At 48.0% G+C, this 19,301-nt stretch overlaps 2 protein-coding genes across 5 annotated transcripts in view; both read right to left on the bottom strand.

Annotated features, from left to right (window-relative positions):
• TIMELESS (timeless circadian regulator) overlaps window positions 1-19,301 on the bottom strand; it is a 38,180-nt gene that overhangs the window by 11,461 nt on the left and 7,418 nt on the right. Inside the window, exons 1-9 of one of the 4 annotated variants that reach the window (XM_057701127.1) lie at window positions 12,544-12,629; window positions 2,986-3,148; window positions 2,665-2,818; window positions 2,121-2,235; window positions 1,963-2,025; window positions 1,576-1,677; window positions 1,241-1,396; window positions 534-667; window positions 251-338 (exon numbers count right to left, since the gene is read on the bottom strand). In XM_057701127.1, coding sequence (XP_057557110.1) covers window positions 251-338; window positions 534-667; window positions 1,241-1,396; window positions 1,576-1,677; window positions 1,963-2,025; window positions 2,121-2,235; window positions 2,665-2,818; window positions 2,986-3,082 — 909 coding nt within the window. In that variant the 5' untranslated portion in view covers window positions 3,083-3,148; window positions 12,544-12,629. Of the gene's footprint in view, window positions 1-250; window positions 339-533; window positions 668-1,240; window positions 1,397-1,575; window positions 1,678-1,962; window positions 2,026-2,120; window positions 2,236-2,664; window positions 2,819-2,985; window positions 3,149-5,066; window positions 5,086-12,228; window positions 12,355-12,543; window positions 12,630-19,301 lie in introns of those variants that run through there. The other 3 variants (XM_057701126.1, XM_057701128.1, XM_057701129.1) reach the window with 3 other exon arrangements.
• MIP (major intrinsic protein of lens fiber) lies at window positions 12,725-17,342 on the bottom strand. Its single transcript, XM_057701134.1, has 4 exons — window positions 16,983-17,342; window positions 16,393-16,557; window positions 15,883-15,963; window positions 12,725-14,486 (listed from the first exon to the last, which is right to left on the bottom strand). The coding sequence occupies exons 1-4, from the start codon at window positions 17,340-17,342 to the stop codon at window positions 14,301-14,303; spliced, it is 792 nt and encodes a 263-aa protein (XP_057557117.1). The 3' UTR covers window positions 12,725-14,300.

Genomic DNA, 19,301 nt, shown 5'->3' on the forward strand with positions numbered 1-19,301 from the left:
TAACCACCTCCCTCCCCAGCAGCTCTTTCCACATCCTTGGTATTGCCGTTCTCTCAGAAGAAACGTGTAGAAGGTGTTCTCCCTCTGGTACTAAGTGAAGATGCAAGCAAAGACCATGCCTACAGCTCTACTTCTCTCAGGTCTCCAACTTTCTAAGCTCAGGCACAGAGACGCTTTACTTCCAGAGATGCTTATCCTCCGTCAGCCCGCCGCTGCACAACGTTCCTACCCCCAGCGGGGGCTTACTCACGTTGTGGAGGCCTTTGTGAAAGATGACGTCCCTCTCCCCAATGGATTTCAAGCCCTGGACAATGTAGGAGCCCCCAAATCGAGAATGCCTGCAGAGAAAAAAAAAAGTCCAGGGTGATTCCTCAATCCTCTGGAGGCTCCATCCCCATTCTTTTTCAGCAGCACATCAGAGCATGCTGTAACTGCAAAGTGCTCTCTAGTCACCAGTGTCTTAGCATTTGGCCCAAGCCCTAGCATTCCGTAGTGCAGGAGTGGGAACCGGGTAGAGGCTCTCCGTCACTCACCTATTGCCTCGCTGCAGGGCTCGAGTCTTCTTTTCTGCCATCTCTCTCTGGCGCAACACCTCTAGTTCTGCCACATCTGTCCTCCGCTCCTGAGCTAAGTGTCCCTGCCCTACTCCTGCAAGCTGCTCAGGGTTCTAGATTTAGAACAAGGAGGGAAGCGTCAGAAGGACGGTCATTCCCTATTCTAGTAGGGACAGAAAGAATGAAGGAAATGGGACTGTTGATGGGACCCTGTACTTAAGACATGGCCGGGGACTTCCCTGGTAGCACAGTGGTTAAGAATCCGCCTGCCAATGCACGGGACACGGGTTGGCTCCCTGCTCTGGGAAGATTACACATGCCGCAGAGCAACGAAGCCCGTGTGCCACAACTACTGAGCCCACACACCACAACGACTGAAGCCCATACGCCTAGAGCCCATGCTCTGGAACAAGAGAAGCCACTGCAATGCGAAGCCCACGCACCACAACATAGAGTAGCCCCTGCTTGCTACAACTAGAGAAAGCCTGCGTGCAGCAACGACGACCCAACACAGCCAAAAATAAATAAATAAATAATAAATAAATCTTAAAAAAAAAAAAAAGACACGGCCATCCCACTCGTCATCTGCCTTACCCAGATAGTTCAGTCATGATACGAGAGCAATTCTGGCCGCATAGCAAAAAGGACACGAGGGAAGGGACTGCGGCCACAGGTCAAGGTCTCACCTGGTCACGAAACATAAGGGAGATAACCTCCAGCACATGGAGGCTCCACTGCTGCTCTGCAGTTGAGCTGGCCAGGAAGAGGAGCAGGTCATCCAGGCCACTGAGGTGAATCGCCCAGAGGAGCCGGTCGTGGGCACTGGCCTCATCGTCGATCCTCTGAGCAGCGAGCCGTGAGGGGAGAAGGGGACGTCGGTCGGTTCTACGGCCCTGCCTCGAGGTTCTCCACCTCACGCCTGGACCGAGGTCCCTGCCCCAGGCTCGTCAGAGGACAGAACAGCGAGAAAAGGGGCGGCTCAACCAAACCGAGCACAAGAACTCAGACAAGCCCAGCTCACCTTCTCCTGGTCAGGGTCGGCTGGGACATGGAGAATATTTCTGACCAGCAGCAGGATCCGCTCAATCAGCAGGTTGTCTTCCTCCTGCCGTTCCTCCCAGCCCTGGTCAGAAGAAGGAGAGTTAGAGGAAGAGACTCCCTGTGGAAGGTGGCAGGTGTCTACCCTGTCAGGGGGATAGAGGCACAGAGAAGAATCAGGACTAAAAAGAAAGAACAGGGAGAGTTCAAGCAGTCCTGAGGCAGCAGAGACAGTGGACTGGACTTGTACCCCCAAGGACTGGGACCATATCTCCAAACCCTGTACGTTCCGGCGCCCCACCTGGGGCTCTGCCCAGAGGAGCAGCAGGGCGCTAACGGTTCCCTGGGATCTTGTGAAGTGGCGACTCACCAGCTGCAGCAGCTCATACAGAGTTTCACTGAGGACTCCAAAAGCCTTCTCACTGCCAAAGGCCTGTGACACGGGGGAGCGGACCTTAAGCAGCCGCGACCCTCTCCGTCCCTACCGCCCCCAAACGCTGCCCCGGGGGTTCCGGAGGAAAACCTCACCTCTTTGTAGGCCTGCAAGTAGGCTAGCACCTGCAGGAAGTGGTGCCGGAAGCTGGGCTCCTTGGGCACGCTGCCAAAGCAGAGCAAGGCTGGTTGTGTCAAGTTCACCAACAGCCTGGGGAGACCATGAAGGAGGGAGAAGCTGTTACGTTTCCTCACCAGGAACAAACACCAAAGGCTGGCCCACAGTACGTGTTAAAAAGCTGGGGAAGGACTTCCTAGGTGGCCCAGTGGTAAAGAATCCGCCTGCCAATGCAGGGGACATGGGTTCGAGCCCTGCCCTGGGAAGATTCCACATGCCGCGGAGCAACTAAGCCCGTGCGCCTTAAAAAAAAAAAAAAAAAAAGCTGGGGAATCCACAACCAGGTCCTACTGCAGAGCACAGGGAACTATATCCGATATCCTGTGACAAATCCTAATGGAAAAAATATTAAGAAGAATGTGTTTATGTGTAACTGAATCGCTCTGCTGTACAGCAGAAATGAACACAGCCCTGTAAATCGACTATACGTCCCTTAAAGAAAAGAAAAAGCTGGAGAAGCACCTGATAACGGCGTCAAAGAGAGGCTGGTCCTGGCGGTGCTGGGTGAGGATGGGGAGGAGGTCGCGCTGCAGGATCTGCGCCGCCCCCAGCTGCTGCCGCACATCTCGAGTCTCATCCTCGTGCCTCAAGTAGCGGATCAAGTCCTTCACACTCTCTTCAGGGGCAGAATAAACACTTACACGGAACCCTGGAAGAAGCTCCACCCAGGCCCATGTGCTTTTCATACCCATGGCTTGAGAAATTCAAAAGACCTCAACTCAAGCAAGTTTTTTTGTTTGTTTTGCTTTGTTTTTTAACCTGTTACCTCAAAAAGGGACTCACCTAAGCAGTCTGGCTCCTTGTGGTAAGTGTCTCCCTCCAAGTACCCGAGGGCACTGCATGTGGCTAGAAGTTCACAATTCATCATGTACAAGTCCATACGTCGGTGGACCAGCTGTCAGAGAGGAAAGGCAGGTGGAGCCGAGGAAGACAGAAATGACGAGGTCTATAGAGACAAGGAAAGATAACAAATGCTGGGTCCTCCCCATAAAAGGGAGAGGGGAGCAGCCAGAGCCCTAACGATCTGCGTATGCTAAACAAGGGCCTCAAATGCCTCACTTGTGTCAGCACCAACCGTGCTGCTCCCAGTCCCAGGGAAAGCTTTAGCTTAAGATGTCTACCAAGGAAGCTCCAAGCCTAAGAATTAAGCCATCCCATCTTCTAATTTGGGTCTGAAACTGTAGAAACAGTTTGTTTCAGAGTCTAGATAACTTAGTAGAAAGAAAGGTTAGTTAGCGAAGGGCATCAACCCCGAGAATTTCACCAAGAAAGCTCTGCAGCCTTGTGAGAAGGCGGGGGAACAGGCTTCCCTCTCCCGTAAAACTGCTGGGGGAATTCCCTGGCGGTCCAGTGGTTAGGACTTAGTGCTTTCACTGCTAAGGGCCCAGGTTCAATCCCTGGTTGGGGAACTAAGATCCTACAAGCCGCGCAGTGCGGCCAAAAAAAAAAAATTAATTAAAAAAATTGCTGGACCCAGTCCCCCTCCACCTTCCACACACAGAGTTCCAGCTCTTCTGTGCCACAAGAACCAAGGACACCCGGTTCTGACCATACAGTGATCCCACTGAAGATCTGATATATCCCAGGAGCCCTGAGGCTTCTGAGGCCCTGGAGATGTGTAGAGAAAGTTCTTCACTCTCTTCCCCAAAGTTACTCTTAAATTTTGGTGATCTTAGTAGAAGCTAGCACCTAACAGAATGGGTGAGGAAAAGAAGTAAGTGGGAACTAGTTAAACTCCTTGTCCCTCTCCACCGAAGAACCATCTTCCTTTTCTGAAGCATGTCCCCTTTTATTAAGATCGCTAAATCCTCATCAGATAATCAAGCAGGCACAGATCCTGGATATGGAGAACCTGACACTAGTAACACCCCCCCCCCCAACACACACACACTACATTCATTCCCCTGCTCCCGTGGAAAGTCGGCAATATCCCTCAATCTTGTCCCCTTATCACATTCAGCCACACTCTCAGTGCAGAGTAGCTTCCTCTAAAAACACCCTTCCCTGTTCCAGAGGTACCTCCAGCCCTGAATCTACCCCTGTTCCCCCACAGGAAATGGGCCGTGAACAATGGACCAAGGTTTAATGCCTGACGTTACCTCCCTGCCTTTATGTAACTGGGCTACTTCTCCAGGCTGCTGCTTTCCCGTCCCCTACCCAGTGCTGCTCCCTTCGTTGCCCTTTCTCATGGGACCTGCAGACCCTAAGACCTGGGCTCCAGTGAGGCAGGTGAGTGTGTGAGATCTCTGACTCTCCTCCAAGAGAGAGCTAGCTGAAAAAAAAAAATACATCTAGCTTTTCCAGACAGACCACTGGTGTGTACACACACACACACACACACACACACACACACACACACACAGAGCAGACCAATTCACACAGCAGACAAGATTCAATATTTGTAAAACTGGCCCCAGAGCAGCATTCAAACCTCTGCTTTTAACACATCATTTTACCTGAAAGGCAAAAATAACTGAGGTGGAAACTATCGTTACTTGGTTACTGAAATAAAAGCAGGAAGGGAAAGGAGATAGGGAAGGAGCATCCTGCAGATGAGAGGGGAAGAGGTTATGTAAGCAGCATAGGACTTCAGGTTTTAATCCCCTGCAGTTTTGACAAAACCAGAGAGCAACGGCAAAGCAGAGGAAGAAATGCGTCAGATGACTATTGTAAGGCTCCCAGGCAAGCTGGGTTTACCTGAGGCAAACTGGCAGTCTCGGGCCTATTCATTAGAACTGGAATAAAAGAGCTCTAAACAGGAGTTCAGCCCTCACTGGTAGAAGCAGACTATTAAAAAAATCATCCAGGGAGAGAAAATTTAAAAGTTCACTCTCTTTTCATCTAGTTAACTAGAAGCTACTCACCTTGCTCTCCTAGACCACTTATAATCTGATCATCGGTCTTCATTTACATCACACACAGCCATCCAATGCACCACTTCTTAGATCCATGTCTTAGTTGCCTCCTCTGGCTATCTAGCCCCCCAACTCAGAAACATAAACATATACCTTCCAAGACACAGAGCCCCCTAGCACTCTCCAAACCTTGCTCCCTCCTTCTGGAAGGTCCCCCTCCTTATCTGACCTTCAAGGTGTAGCTAGCTCCGATGCCACGCCTCCACAAAGCTCTCCCTGATAGCCTACAGCAGGACAGGATCTGACGGCATGCATCACTCTGCATGGACTCTCCAGCACTGAACTACTTCTTTACGTTACAACTACCTAGAAGACATCTTTCCTCCTCTACTAAATGCTGTTTTATGCATTTCTGAAGGCACTGAATTTCTTTCACAGCATAGGCATCCAGTAAAAACTGTGAAACGCAACTTAGAACAGTACAGTGGTCAGAAGGTGGGGTGAGAGTCCTGGCTTCACTGCCTACCTGTCTATTTATTACTCACCAAGTCAGTCTTAGCCTCCTCATCCGAAAAATAAGGGCAAGGATACTGTGGCAGCCATGGTGGTGCCCCCTCGGATTCAAGAAAGAACTTTTCATCCAGCTGCAAAGAATCCAGTTAGCTGACAGCACCTCCAGGACCCACCTCATCCCTACTCTTCCCAAGCAGCCCCCCAGCTAATGACTAAGCACAGGGTTCACTATAGTGACCTCCACCAAATTCTTTCCTCCTACAAAGAGGGAAAAGGAGAAACCACAAGTGCTATTTCCAGACAACGGGACAGAACAGACATACACAAGCCTTTAATTTCTCTTTGTTCCAATTTATTCTCCTTTATTCTCCTTCCTGAGTTTTCTACTTTGAAAATAATTCTCCCCATGCCTCTTCTTTGACCCAGAACAAAGGCAAAACAGGAAAAACAGTTATTCTGGTTTGCCAAAGAACCAATAGAAAAAGAAAAAATAAATTTTCTCTTTTTCTTTTCTGAAAAAATGTTATCTTAGAATTAACAAAGCATGCAAGTAAAAGCATTAACATTATATCCTCAATGTCCCAACTACCTAAAAAGTCATTCTCAAGCCAGGCTGCATTTCAAAACCACCTCAGAACACCTGCTTAGGCCCTGTCCAAATGCTCAAAACAACGGCGGGGGCGAGGAAGCAGCAGCACAGGCACGGTGTTCAGGAAACACTCCTCCAATGATCCCATAATTGGGAACTGCTTTAAGATACACAAGCCTGCTATGCTGAAGGAAAATCAAGATGCAAAGCTGGGAAAAAAAAAAAAGACGTGAAAGCAGTTCTACAACTTTATTCAACAATCAGCAGTTAAGTTCTCAACATTTTTTTAACCGATGACCTTCTGGACAGGGTTTTTTTGGGTTGTTGTTTTGTTTTGTTCTGTTTGCTTTGTTTTAAAATACAGATTTGTGGACGTCCTAGGTGGCGCAGTGGTAAAGAATCCACCTGCCAATGCAGGGGACACGGGTTCGAGCCCTGCCCTGGGAAGATTCCACATGCCATGGAGCAACTAAGCCCGTGCGCCTAAAAAAAATAAATAAATAAAATACAGATTTGTGTGATGTAGTGGTTCCCAAACTTCTGGATTTTGTAGATGGGTCTTTAATTTTTTTTCAATTTAGGGAGACTAACCTAAGGTTGTAGTCTTTAAATTTTGTAACTTAAGGAAACTTAAAAAAAGATACAGACACACAAACTGGTATATTGCTGGTAGGACTGTAAAATGATGCAGCTGCTGTGGGAATTGGTTTGACAGTACCTCAAAATGTTAAACATAGAGTTACCACAGGACCCAGCAATTTCACTCTTAGGTATACATCTGAGAGAAATAAAATGTATGTCCACACAAAAATCTGTACACAAATGTTCACAGCAGCATTGTTTACAATAGCCAAAATGTGGAAAACCCCAATGTGCATCAATTGATGAGTGGATAAACAAAAAGTGGTATATCTATACAATGGAATACCATTTGACAATAAAAAGGAAGGAAGTACTGTCACATGCTACAACATGGATGATATCTGACAACATTATGTTCTGTGAAAGAAGTCAGACACAAAAGGTCACATATTGTACATATACATAATGTACATATTGTATATGAGATACCCGGAAAAGGTAAATTCATAGTAATGGAAAGTAGATGAGTGGTTGCCAGGGACTGAGGGGAGGAGGGAATGGGGAGTGACTGCTAGCAGGGACACGTGGTTTCTTTTGGGGGTGATGAGAATGTTCTAACGTTAGGCAGCAGTAACCGCTGCACGTCTGTGAACTGCACATTTTAAAAGGGTGAATTTTATGGTAAGTGAATTGTATTTCGACATAGCTGTTATACAAAACACCCACACAATTACTATACATTCTGTTTTCAGTATTTAAACACCAAAAAACCCCCACAAAACCTAAGAAGGACAAAAATCCCAGGGTAAAGTACAGTCCTTTAAATTTAATACATTTAATTTTATGAAAAAACTCATTATGTTGTATTTTCACATTTTACCATAGACAGATGAGAATTTTGTCAAACACCTTAGACAAAGCAGACCTGGACATTGGGCACAGTGGTTAAGAATCTGCCTGCCGATGCAGTGGACACGGGTTTGAGCCCTGGGCTGGGGGAAGATTCCACATGCCGTGGAGCAATTAAGCCCATGTGCCACAACTACTGAAGTCCACTGCAATCAGAGAAAGCCCATGTGCAGCAACGAAGACCCAATGCAGCCAATAAATAAATAAATAAACTTATTTTAAAAAATAATAAAATAAAAGGGATGTTAGTCACTTTCCCCACTCAACTAAGTACTAAGCAGTTGCGATGAAGCAATCATCATCTGAAATTAATACTTGCAGGCCTCCAAATGCAAGAACCAAAGGCAAACAAAGGATAAAATGTGAAAATACGCTTGCAATTCAAAATAGAAAATTAATACATTTCTTGGAAACAAAATAAAACCAAGCAAAATACTCTGCCCCAAACCAACCCTGCTCTAAGAACCAGCTTTGAGAATCACTAGTATGGACAGCATGACACCTGGCATTTGAATTCCAGTTCTGTCCAGCACTAAGTTGGTGATCCTGAGCGTGTGGCTTGACCTAACCCTCAGTTTCCTTATCATGACACTGAGAAAAATAAGTAGGGGGTGGCTCAAGTGAGATCATGGAAACCAGCATCATCTGTGGACCTGTGGACCACTGCTGGTCCACAGACTGTTAGCAGTCTGCATCAAGATATGTACAAAAACAAAGCATAAGCATTTAGAACATCTTTTCGCAATTTGACACAGCTGATGTTTGTTGAATCTAATAGTAAAAATGCCTATATTCTGTACGTCTTTTTTTATGTCATTTCTCTAGTAATTTAATTTTTCTAATACTATTATTCTAGTTCTATTTTAGAGTACTCTATATGTTGATTATATCACAATAAAGCTAGAAAAGAAAAGAAAGAAAGAAAAGTACTGGTGTGCAAAAGCTTGAGGGAAAAAAACCCTGGTCCTTCACCAAGAAAGTCTGAGAAGCTCTGATATCAAACACTTTGCTGAGTGTTGAGCACAAAGAATTCTCAAAATATTAATTTCCTCTCCATCTACTGGACTCCACAGTCCGTCACTAAGTGCTTACGAAGATCCTTCTAGGCAAAGACAGTGCTGTGCAGCGGCAGTGGCTGCCACGCTAAAGAAATTGAAGGAATTTAGTTGCAGAAATAAAACCCACCAAATACAGAAGAAACTGTAAAAGACAAGTCAGTACAAGCTCTAAGCGATACTGAAAAAAAAATTCTGAAAACCCAGGGCTCTTTTCAGGTTAAAGTGGTCAAGGACGTTTTGTCAGAGGAAGTGTGATTAGAACTGGGCCTTTGAAGGCTGCATAGAATTCACACAGCTGGGAGGAGGAGGGGAACTTAAGTAGATAATTTGCCAGAGCAAAAGCAGAGAGGGAGCTACTATGAATAGAAGAGTCTTAACAGGAAAGATATGGAAAAGAGAGTTGGAACCAGCTTTACAGGAAAACCTGGTCTTTGTCTATCAATTCAAGGATTTAGAACAGAAGCCTGGGACTAACTGAAGATTTCTCAGCTGAAAAACAAAATGATCAAACCAGGGTTGCACAAGCAGGAGCACATATCCTACTAGTGTATCACTACACATCACTCTCTGTAAGGTCTCGGTCTTTTTTCCCTTTTACTGCATTCACTCTGCAAAAGATCCAACCTACAATCAATGAAACCATTTGCTTTCTGACTCCTGGAATCAAATCTAGACTCAGATTTGCTGGAGGAAACCAAACAACCCTGAGTAACGATACACAACAAATGTGGTCTCCAACCCGAACAGGTCCTCAGCCTGGCCCAGCAAATCCTTAGTGTTCCTGGTCCTCTCCCTCTTCTCCTTCCCAAGGAACAGCTGTTTCTAACTTTCACTGTTACCCTCAAGCTCCTTTACTCCCATGCTTCCCACACCTCTCAGTTGGTATGTCAGGCCCCTTCCTCTCAGAACAGCTGAGATCATCAGAAATGAACAGTCTCAATTCTCTCCACCCAAGCCTAAAAACATACATACTTCAAATGCCCATAGTGACTTTTTTGCCTCCAGTCTAAGCCCTCCATTTGTGACTGATCAATCACTTCTCGTCCCTCAGTTGGTTCTTTCTCATTTCTCATTTGTTTCCAATTTTCTCTTTATACTGGCTCCATTCCCATGTTGTGAGCTGCTCAAAGCTCTTCCAGCTTAGGGGGTGAGAAAACCCAATCAAGAAGAACAAAACAAACCCGTTCCTTGACCTTCTATTGACTGCTCCTCCACTCCTCCTTAAGTGATGATGCTCCTCAGGCCTGCATCTTTTTTTTTTTTTGTGGTGGCCACGCTGCTCAGCTTGTGGGATGCCAGTTCCCCAACCAGGGCTCGAACCCGGGCCACGGCAGTGAAAGCCTGGAATCCTAACTACTGGGCCACCAGGGGACTCCTAGGCCCGCATCTTCAGTCCTCTTCCTGTCTCACTCCTCACAGCCTCCTTGGGCAAACTAATCCACTCCCATGTCTTCAACTCCATTTCTGGGCCATTAGCCAGCAAATCTGTATCTCCTGCCATTGAACTCTCTTGATGCCAATCCCACTAACGAATAGCATTCTCCATCTATGTCTCAGAAATACCTCACACTCAACATGTCCAAAATGGAACATCTCTCCCCCAGGCTGTCATCACTTGTGTTTTGTATTTCTCAAGAGACTGACACAATCTACTCAGTTATTCACCTAAGAAACCTAGAAGTCATCCTAAATACCTCAAGTCATTGACTCAGGCTAATTCGACTCCCTCAAGCTCTCCTATCAGGACCCTGTCTATCCCCACTGCTACTGCCTTACTTCAGGTCCTGAGTATCTCTTGCTTAGATTATTCAACTGCTTCCTAACCTCTTGCCCTGTGTCCAGTCTTGTTCTCTTAAATATATCCACAATATGGTTACCAGATCTGGCCATTTAATCACACTGCTTAAAACACCTCAATGGCCGTATAAGAAACTCACAGTAATTATCTCTAGGGAGAACTACGGGGCCTAGGTTAGGAGAAATATTTATCTTTCTCTTCAGTGCTGTGTGAATTGTTCACCATTAGCATATGCTACTATACGAACCCATGGGTGGCCCCAATGCCAACAGTACAAAGTCCCTCATGATCTGCCTGCTGGTTGGTTACCTTTTACGCTTCTCTCTCAAGACACTCCTCTGCCAGGAAGGCCCTTCTCTCATCCGTTTAGTCTATCCACTCACCTTTTAAGATTCTGCCCAATGGCACTTCCTCCTGATTTCTCCATACAAAAGATACCTCTCTCTCTTTTGTGTCTACTTTGTGCCATAAACAGACTTCCATTGTGGTATTTAAGGCCATGTTGTACATAATACTTAAACAGATTGTTTAAAATATCGGTCTCCCTCCATCAGCCTTAGATTCCCTGAAGGCAGGAACTGTTTCATATTCACCTTTGAATTTTCAGAGTCTAGTGACTGAATCAGATTTTCCAGGGAGTGAGGCTTGGACAAGAGTGTTTTGAAAACGCTCCTTGGGTGACTAACTCAATCTCCTGCTACCTGCACTAAAATAGAAACTCCTTGAGACCAGGAATCATTGCGACCAGCACAACGTTTAAGTGTTCAATACGTGGTTTCTAAGCTGAAGTAGACAAGTTTCAAAGTTGAGGGAGGGGAGGTTGGAGATTTGGAGGCACCAGGATATAAGGTGGCGGGTCAAGTTGTGAAAGTAGATAAACTTACTCAAGAGAATCCTGAGCAAGAGAAGTAAGGAAGCCAGGGCAGACTTCTTTGTCACCCAGCAACTGCAGAGGACTCAGCTACAGGTGTTCTTCCTTCCAGTTCCTTGAAGGCAGGAACTGTTCTATTCATCTCTGTCCACCTGGTACTGAGCACAGTGCACATTAGGAGCTCAGTCACCTCTGACTCAGTTCTATACGTGCCACTGTTAATAGAGCGAGGTAAAATACTTCAGGGACACAAAAGGAGAAGCGACTGCTTTGGCCTAGGAGGACTGGAAATAGAGATTTTCAGAGGGACCATTGAGCTCAGCCCTGAAAGCGAAATTCATTCGGCAGAGAAGTGGCAAGAACTTCAAGTAGAGGGAACAGCAGTAGCACAGGTACCAAAGCATGAAAGAGCACAACGCAGACACACCCTTTCCATAGGTCTGGGAGTCAAGCGCATGAGATAGAAAAAAATTATAGGGAACTTTAGAAAATCAGCCGAGAGGGTCAGACTCAGGACTACCAAAGGCCATGGACACCGACCTAAGAATTTAAACGTGACCGTGGGCGGTCAAGAGTAGTTTTAAATTTAATCTGAAATGATCCCATTGTCTTTTTATAAAGCTTATTATGTAGTGACAGCACGAAGGGCCAAGAATTGAGAAACTCAAGGGAAGGAGCTTAATTAATGGCTGATGGTCCAGCTAACACACCCAAGCAGCGGCTGTATCCTTCCTAAATCTTCTACCCAAGAGAAAGGAGGGGAGGGGGTGAGAAACCCACTTTATAAAAACTCAAGATTTAAGTCACGCGACCAGTGAATCCCGGCTCCCGCTGACCACCAAGCTGCACACCTGTTTGTTTGGTTTTTTTTCCGGGTCTGAGCTGGATGGGACGTTCCGAAGTGGGAACGCCCGGGAAGCTGCCGTCTTGCTTTGCGGGTTCCCAGCGCCTTCCCGTCACAGCCGCGCGGACCTGCCTGCGCGGCGCGGCGTCGGGACCGGGCGCGGGCGTCCCAGGCCGCAGGGGCACAGGCCGCGGCGCGGACGCGTGCGCCCCGCCCCTGCCTCCGCGCCGGCGGGCGGGAAAGGGGACTCCGCCGGGACAGCCCCCGCCGCTTCGAAGGCACGCGGTGCGCGTGGGGCCCTCTCGCCCGCACACTCACTCACCCGCTCCCCGCCGGTGCTCGGGGCCCCTCCCCCGCAGCCAGCGGCCCTCCGGCGCCACGCCGCCGCCTTTCCCGCCACCCGGCCGGACCCCGCCTGCGCGCGGGGCGGGGCGGGCTGGTCCACGGGGCTCCGAGTCGGCGGGGGGGTTGGGATGAAGTGGGGAAAGGGGACGCGAGTACAGGTACTGTCTTATCTGAGCCGATCCCTTGTATCGAGCCCCAAATCACAGCGCGGTGGGTTTCCTGCTGGCTTAAGATACTTGGGACCTAAGTCCGATGAGAGGTGAATGTACAAACACGTCCCCCCCTTTTCTAGTCAGGTGGATTATTCCAAAGTCTTCGGGTTAGTTAGAAAAGTTAGGCTTTATTTGTGAGAAAGTGGCGAGTTAAGCTACGCGGAGGGGTGGTGTTTTGCGGGGCTGGGGTGTCTGTCTTACTATAGGTCTAGGTTTAAAGCTTGCGAAGTGTGCGGGAGGCTCCTGAAAGGAAGAGGTCAGCGTAAGTATTCATTGTCAGGTCAGGGTCTCCTCTGGCCTCTGTTGAGATGAGTGTTTTCCCAACGACAAAGGAAGATAGAGATCAAATAGTAATATCTCGTGAATTATTAAGGTTTGAATAGAAGGTATCAGTTTCTGGTACATGTGGAGAGTAAGAAGAGATTTGCTGAAGATGAAAGGACAAATGAGAGAAAAGTGAAAAGACACAAAAATGTAAAATAAAGAAGACTATAGAACTAGTGATAAAAGCGGAAAGATGCCATTTGAAGAGTGGTTCGGGCTGCTCTAAATTAAAACTCTGAGGGTCAAATCCTCTCCTTCCTATGCCCACCCCCGCCCCCCGCATTTGCTCCAGGAATCAGATTTCCTGTTTTGGCCTTAGGGAGCTCTTCCGGGCTTAAGTACCATCTGCTTGGAGGCTACTCTGTTTGTGTACGTCAGGCAGAACAGTTAAGCTACTTAATTTTTCTAGATTCTAGGCTCACCCACCCTTTGCTTAGGTTGGGAGCTCAGTGGCCCAGAGTGAACGCAAAACCCAGCCAGTGGACGTAGACAGGTTGATGTGGACTTCCAGAAGAGTTCAAATCCCAGTGTTCACTTTTCTCAGAGCTACTTCACCACCCAAGTCCCTGGGGGCAAGCATCCCTGAGATAAGTAGGCTACACTCTCAGGTTAACTTCTCCAAAACTTTTTGGTACAATGGCATTCCGATCTGGGGCTGATACCTCCATGTCCTCCACCATGCCCAGCTGCTTCTCCCCACTGTTGGAATGCCTCATCTCCTCCACTTCTCTCCATCTGCCTCCTCTAAGGAGTAACTAACTGCTTCCCTGCTCCCTCAGAAACCTAGAGCCATACATTTGACTGGCAGCAGGGTACAGCCTAGAAACTTAAGATCTTGGTTCCGTGTACTTACCACACTGGGTTGGGAGAGGAGGTATAGCGTGACACCTCTTTTCCCTTCCCTGCCTCTCCTGCCATGCCCCAAAACCCAGACACAGTCACATGCCCTCACAGTCATACGCACACAGCGGCGAAGAGAGGTGGGATGGGGAGGAAGGGAAGTTTGCACCAAACAGCTCATGAATGCAACTTGAAAGATTTCACACGGCAAAAGGCAAAAAAAAAAACCCACACACATAAACTTAAAAATAAAGAAGTACATGTCCCTGCCCACAGTCTCTTTCTTCATCCAGGGGCTGGCTCAGCCCCTCCATGTATAACCCAGAAGCTTCCTACTCCCTCCATTCAGCTGGAGCTTTTACAGGGCCTGGGTCTTCAGTTCAACAGGTTCCCCTGTGCTCTCTGGTTGTCCATTGGAGTCACTGGGACTGGCCCCCTTGAGAATAGACAATCTCTCAGAAACACTCTTGAGCCGGGGGAAGAGGAGAAAGTCATAAAGGAGACTGCCCAGGCCTGCTCCAATGATTGGGCCCACCCAGTACACCTGCAGGAAGAGGAAAGGAATAATCAGGTTTGGGGAGGGGACCAAGAGCAAAGCTTCTCTTTTTCCAACCCCATTGTTATAAAACAGATATCCTGCCCTTGGCAATATGACGGGACACTATTTAAGCAGATATCAGTGTTTGTTTGCTTGTTTATTTTAAAACTCTAGACTGCCACACTGCCTGCACCTCAGAACTTAACCATTTCTTTTCTGACTCAAATTATTCCTTTATCCTACACCTTCTTAGCACATGTATATCCTAATTTTTGCTATCAGTTTGCACTAGTTTCCATATTGCTTTGAAAATTTCTTTTTAATTGTGGTAAAATACACCTGACATAAAATGTGCCGTCTTAACCATTGCTAATGGTGCAGTCCAGTGGTGTTAAGCGTATTCACGTTGTTGTGCAGCCCATCTCCGGAACTTTTTCATCTTGCAAAACTGAAGCTCTATACCTATCAAACTGCAACTCCGCACTTCCCCCTCTGCCCAGTCCCTGTTACTTACCATTTTGCTTTGTTTCAATTAATTTGACTACTCTAAATATCTCATGTAGGGAGAATTATGTGGCTTTTTCTGATTGGCTTATTTCACTGAGCATAATGTCCTGAAGGTTCCTCCATGCTGTATGTGGCATGTGCAGAATTTGCTTCTGTTTTAAGGCTGAATACTATTTCATTGTATGTATAGACTACATTTTATTTATCCCTTTATCTGTGAGGGGCACTTGGATTGCTTTCACCTTCTGGCTATGGTAAATAATGCTGCCATGAAAATGGGTGTACAACTTTGAACATTTTGTTTGAATTATTTTCATATGTTTGGCTGGCAATGGCCAAACAACACAAAAATAGCCAATTTTTTTTAGTAGCCAATTTTTATCGAGGACTTATTCCATATCAGATTCTGTGCTAAATATTTCACACATATGACTTTCACATTTGCTTCTCATAACATCCCACTTTGTAGTTAAGGAAACCGAGGTGCACAATGATTGACTTATTTGCCATGGTCACACATGATGCTAGTAAAAAGTGCTGGCACTGGGATAATGCCCAGGCCCATTTGTGCTCACACATCTCCTGGTCTCTGAGAGTAGGAATTTTTGTCTTCCTGATCAGTATTCCGTCCTCATAGCTTCTAGTTTAGAATCCAGTGAATACTTAGTAAAAATCCGTAACTAACGAGTGAAGGAACAATATGAGCAAGAGCCCATCTTTCCAGCAAAATAATGGACCTGCTGACACAGGCATGCAAGCTCTCTGACAGCCCCCTTAACTGAGTGCTGGTAGAGCAGTCAACACATCCAGACGGAAAGCAGGAACCCAGCCTGGAACCTGCAGTCCACACCCATCCAGGAAGACTTCAGGATCTTGCCTTTCTCCTCTCACTCACCCAGTGGTTGCTGAAGCTTCTGGTAAGAATGGCAGGAGCAAAGGAGCGGGCAGGGTTCATGCCTGCACCAGTATAATACATCTGCAAAAGACACATCTGTAACGAGACACTTCCCCCCACTCCACCCCAGCTTCTCTCCCACCACCCACCTGCCTCCCAAGGTTTGGCACCTTGCCTCCAGCCAGCAGGGGAGGACAAGTAGGGGAGGACAACCTGCATGGAAGTCCCACAGTGAAGTCACTAATCTGAGGACAGAATGGATCCCTAGGCAAAACCCACATGTACCCGTGATGCCTGTCTTTCCACCTAGGGGTCAAGAAGGACTAGATATAGCTGTCACAAGAGAGGAGAATAGGGACTTCCCTGGCGGTCCAGTGGTTAAGACTCTGTGCTCCCAATGCAGGGGGCATGGGTTTCATCTCTGATGTGGGCAGGAAGAATGCTTAAGTCAGCAAAACTTGGGGGCCCGGGGAATCCTTAAATGAGACATTGCTCCCCTCTCCTGCTTACCCCAAAGAGGTGCCCCAGGGTGAGGGAGAAGCCAACAGCCAGGGCCACGGAGCCCAGGCGGCCATTCCGCCTCTCGTCGTATGTGGCAAAGATGCAGAGCACGAACTGGAGCGTCAGGAAGATCTCCACTATGGTGGCCTGGCCCACACTCACCCCAGGGTGCAACTGGGCAAAGGAAGAAGAAGGGAGGCAGTGCATTAGGGCTGCCACAGCCTTACCTCCTCAAGGCTTTCCTGGCAGGAACCCCCTTACGGCATCTGTTCCCTGGAGAGGAAGGATAATACAACCTCCTTCATACTAATTGATTTGCTCCTTAATTTCTCCTAATAATACTCCTTCATAGTAGAAATAAATGCATCCACTTATACGTATGAGGGAACTGAGGCCCCAGAAGGTAAAATAAGTTTCCTCCAGAACCTGCAGGAGTTGGAAGAAAAGTTGGGACCCAAACTCCGGCCCAGAGCTCTGTAACTTCCTTACCCCTTCACAGCACCTGTTCATCCTCCCCACCCTGAACACGCACATGCACACAATGTCCTAGACCCGGCAGGGCACCTGGTTCCCCCAACCCCCCCGCAGCCAACCGTTACCGTGTTAAGTGCTAGGTTTCCTCGGACGGCCGGCGGGGTAACGCTGTACAGCACGGCACCTCCAGCCACGGCGCCCAGGAGTTGGGCTGCCATGTAGCACAAGGCACGGAGCAGGGACATCTGGGAGCCCACAAGGAAGGCAAAAGTGACTGCAGGGTTGACATGGGCTCCACTGATGTGGCCCACAGCCTGCACCAGTGTAGCCAGGGCCAGGCCAAAGGCCAGAGCCACCTGCAAGACATGCAGGGGTCCAGGGGTCCAACGCAGTGAGGCCCCCAGCCCGAAGAAGACATAGAAGAGGGTGGCAAAGAACTCAGCAAATATGGCCCTCCAGAAGGAGGCTGACCGCAGTTCCCACATGGCAGGGGGGTTGGGCACGATGCCTGGGTCCCTGATACCCCCCTGGCCTGACCTGGATGGACAGTCCCCTTTATAGAGGACTTTTAATCCCCGGGAGGGGCAGGCTGAGGTAGCTGGCCCAGCCTCTTAACCCCTTCACAGCTGCAGAGGGCCAGGCCCCCTGTTGTGCGTCGGATAAAGCTGCTGCTCTTTCCCCTCCCTCCTCAACTGGGAGAGGAACAGAGCCCTGGGTGTGAGGGTGGGGACAGGGTCAGGGCTGCTGTGAAGCTCTGAGAGAAGATGATCAAGAACAGGGAGACTGGAGGAGTCTGCCTCTCTCTTCACATCAGAGCTGGGGTTCATAGTCCTGACTGACATCTATATTAGAACATCCCTCAACTCTGCCCGGGAGGTCAGTGAAGCTGAGTTCACCTCATGGAGTGAGACTGCTCCTGGGGGCCTCCAGGCTCCTCTGAACCGGCCAGGGGGTAAGGGTTGGGGTGGGGGTCAAGAGGGGGCTCCAGCAGGGAAGTTGGATAACAAGAGAATTCTTTGGTTCTCTGGGATTAGAGGGCCTTCTCCCATTGGCTGGTTTGAGCTGGAATCTGTGGACCCTGCAGCTCTGGGACAGAATAGTTCTGCTGCGTCTGGCTTTCTCTGAGCCTGGGTTCCCTACCCCTGACCCATGCCAGCACCTCCCTTTCCAAACCCTCAGCCGGGCCTTTTTTTTTTTTTTAATCTATCTACCTACCTACCTATCTATCTATCTATCTATCAATATTTACCTACCTACCTACCTATCATCTATCTATTTTTTGCCACACCGCACAGTTTGTGGGGTCTTAGTTCCCTGACCAGGGATCAAACCCGTGCCCCCTACAGTGGAAGCTTGGAATCCCAAGCACTGGACCGCCAGGGAATGCCCAGCCCAGCCTTTTAAACCACAGAGATAGAAAGCAAGAAGGCTGGAAGTGGGGCTGGGGAGCTGAGGAGGGGAAGAGGGGTTAGTAGTTAAATCTCAGAAGCAGCTTGTACTTCGTCTTTCCTAACACATGAGGTCAAAGCAGGAAGTACTGAAAGGAAGGAAACTGAGTCATGGCTATGAAGCAATGAGAGGGTCTAATGCCTCCTAAACTGGCTGTGATCAGGACATTGGAGTCCTAAACCTAGATCCCTAGGGAAAGATCTGGGGGTTTTGGTATCTGGGGAAGCGGGCTGGTCAAGGAGAGAGAAAAGGACAAGACGGGGAAGAAAAGCTTGGGGAAAGAGGTTCAGTTGTGGACAGGCTTAGTGAGGGGCTTGGGATCTGGAGATGGGGGCTACGTGGTGGTGGAGAAGGCAGAATGGGACACACTGATAGGCTCCACCATCTCCACATCGTGGCACCTCACAGAGGCCACAAGCTGTTCCTGTGTGAAACACAGGAATTGGGAGCCACATGTAGGCCAATGAGGAGGGGATGTCATGAACAAAGGACTCTTTCTGTGCATTTGAAATACATAAAGAACAGCACTAACAACAAAAATCCTGGCTTTACCACTTTCTAGGGGGGGCAGTTACCCCATTAGATATAAACTCCAGGGGGGCAGGGGCTTGTCAATTTGCATGTAGACCCCATGCTTGACACACAGTATGCACTAAGTAAGTATTTGTTGAATAAATTAATGCAGGCTCTCTAAGCGACAGTTTCCTCTGGATCAAACAAGGTAATGTAGGTACAGGCCTAGTACCTAGCACGGTGCCTAACACAGAACAAAGCACTTAATAGATGGGAGCCATTTGATGAGGGTTTTATCAACAGGAACCATTAACCCTATAGCCTCTTTTTTAAAAATTAAATTGGATTATAATTGCTTTATAATGTTGTGTTAGTTTCTGCTGTACGATGAAGTTAATCAGCTGTATGTATACCTATATCCCCTCCCTCGTGGACCTTCCCCCCACATCCCACCCATCTAGGTCGTCATAGAGCACTGAGCT

This window comes from Hippopotamus amphibius, chromosome 12 (genome assembly GCF_030028045.1).
Source record: "Hippopotamus amphibius kiboko isolate mHipAmp2 chromosome 12, mHipAmp2.hap2, whole genome shotgun sequence".
NCBI lineage: Eukaryota > Metazoa > Chordata > Mammalia > Artiodactyla > Hippopotamidae > Hippopotamus > Hippopotamus amphibius.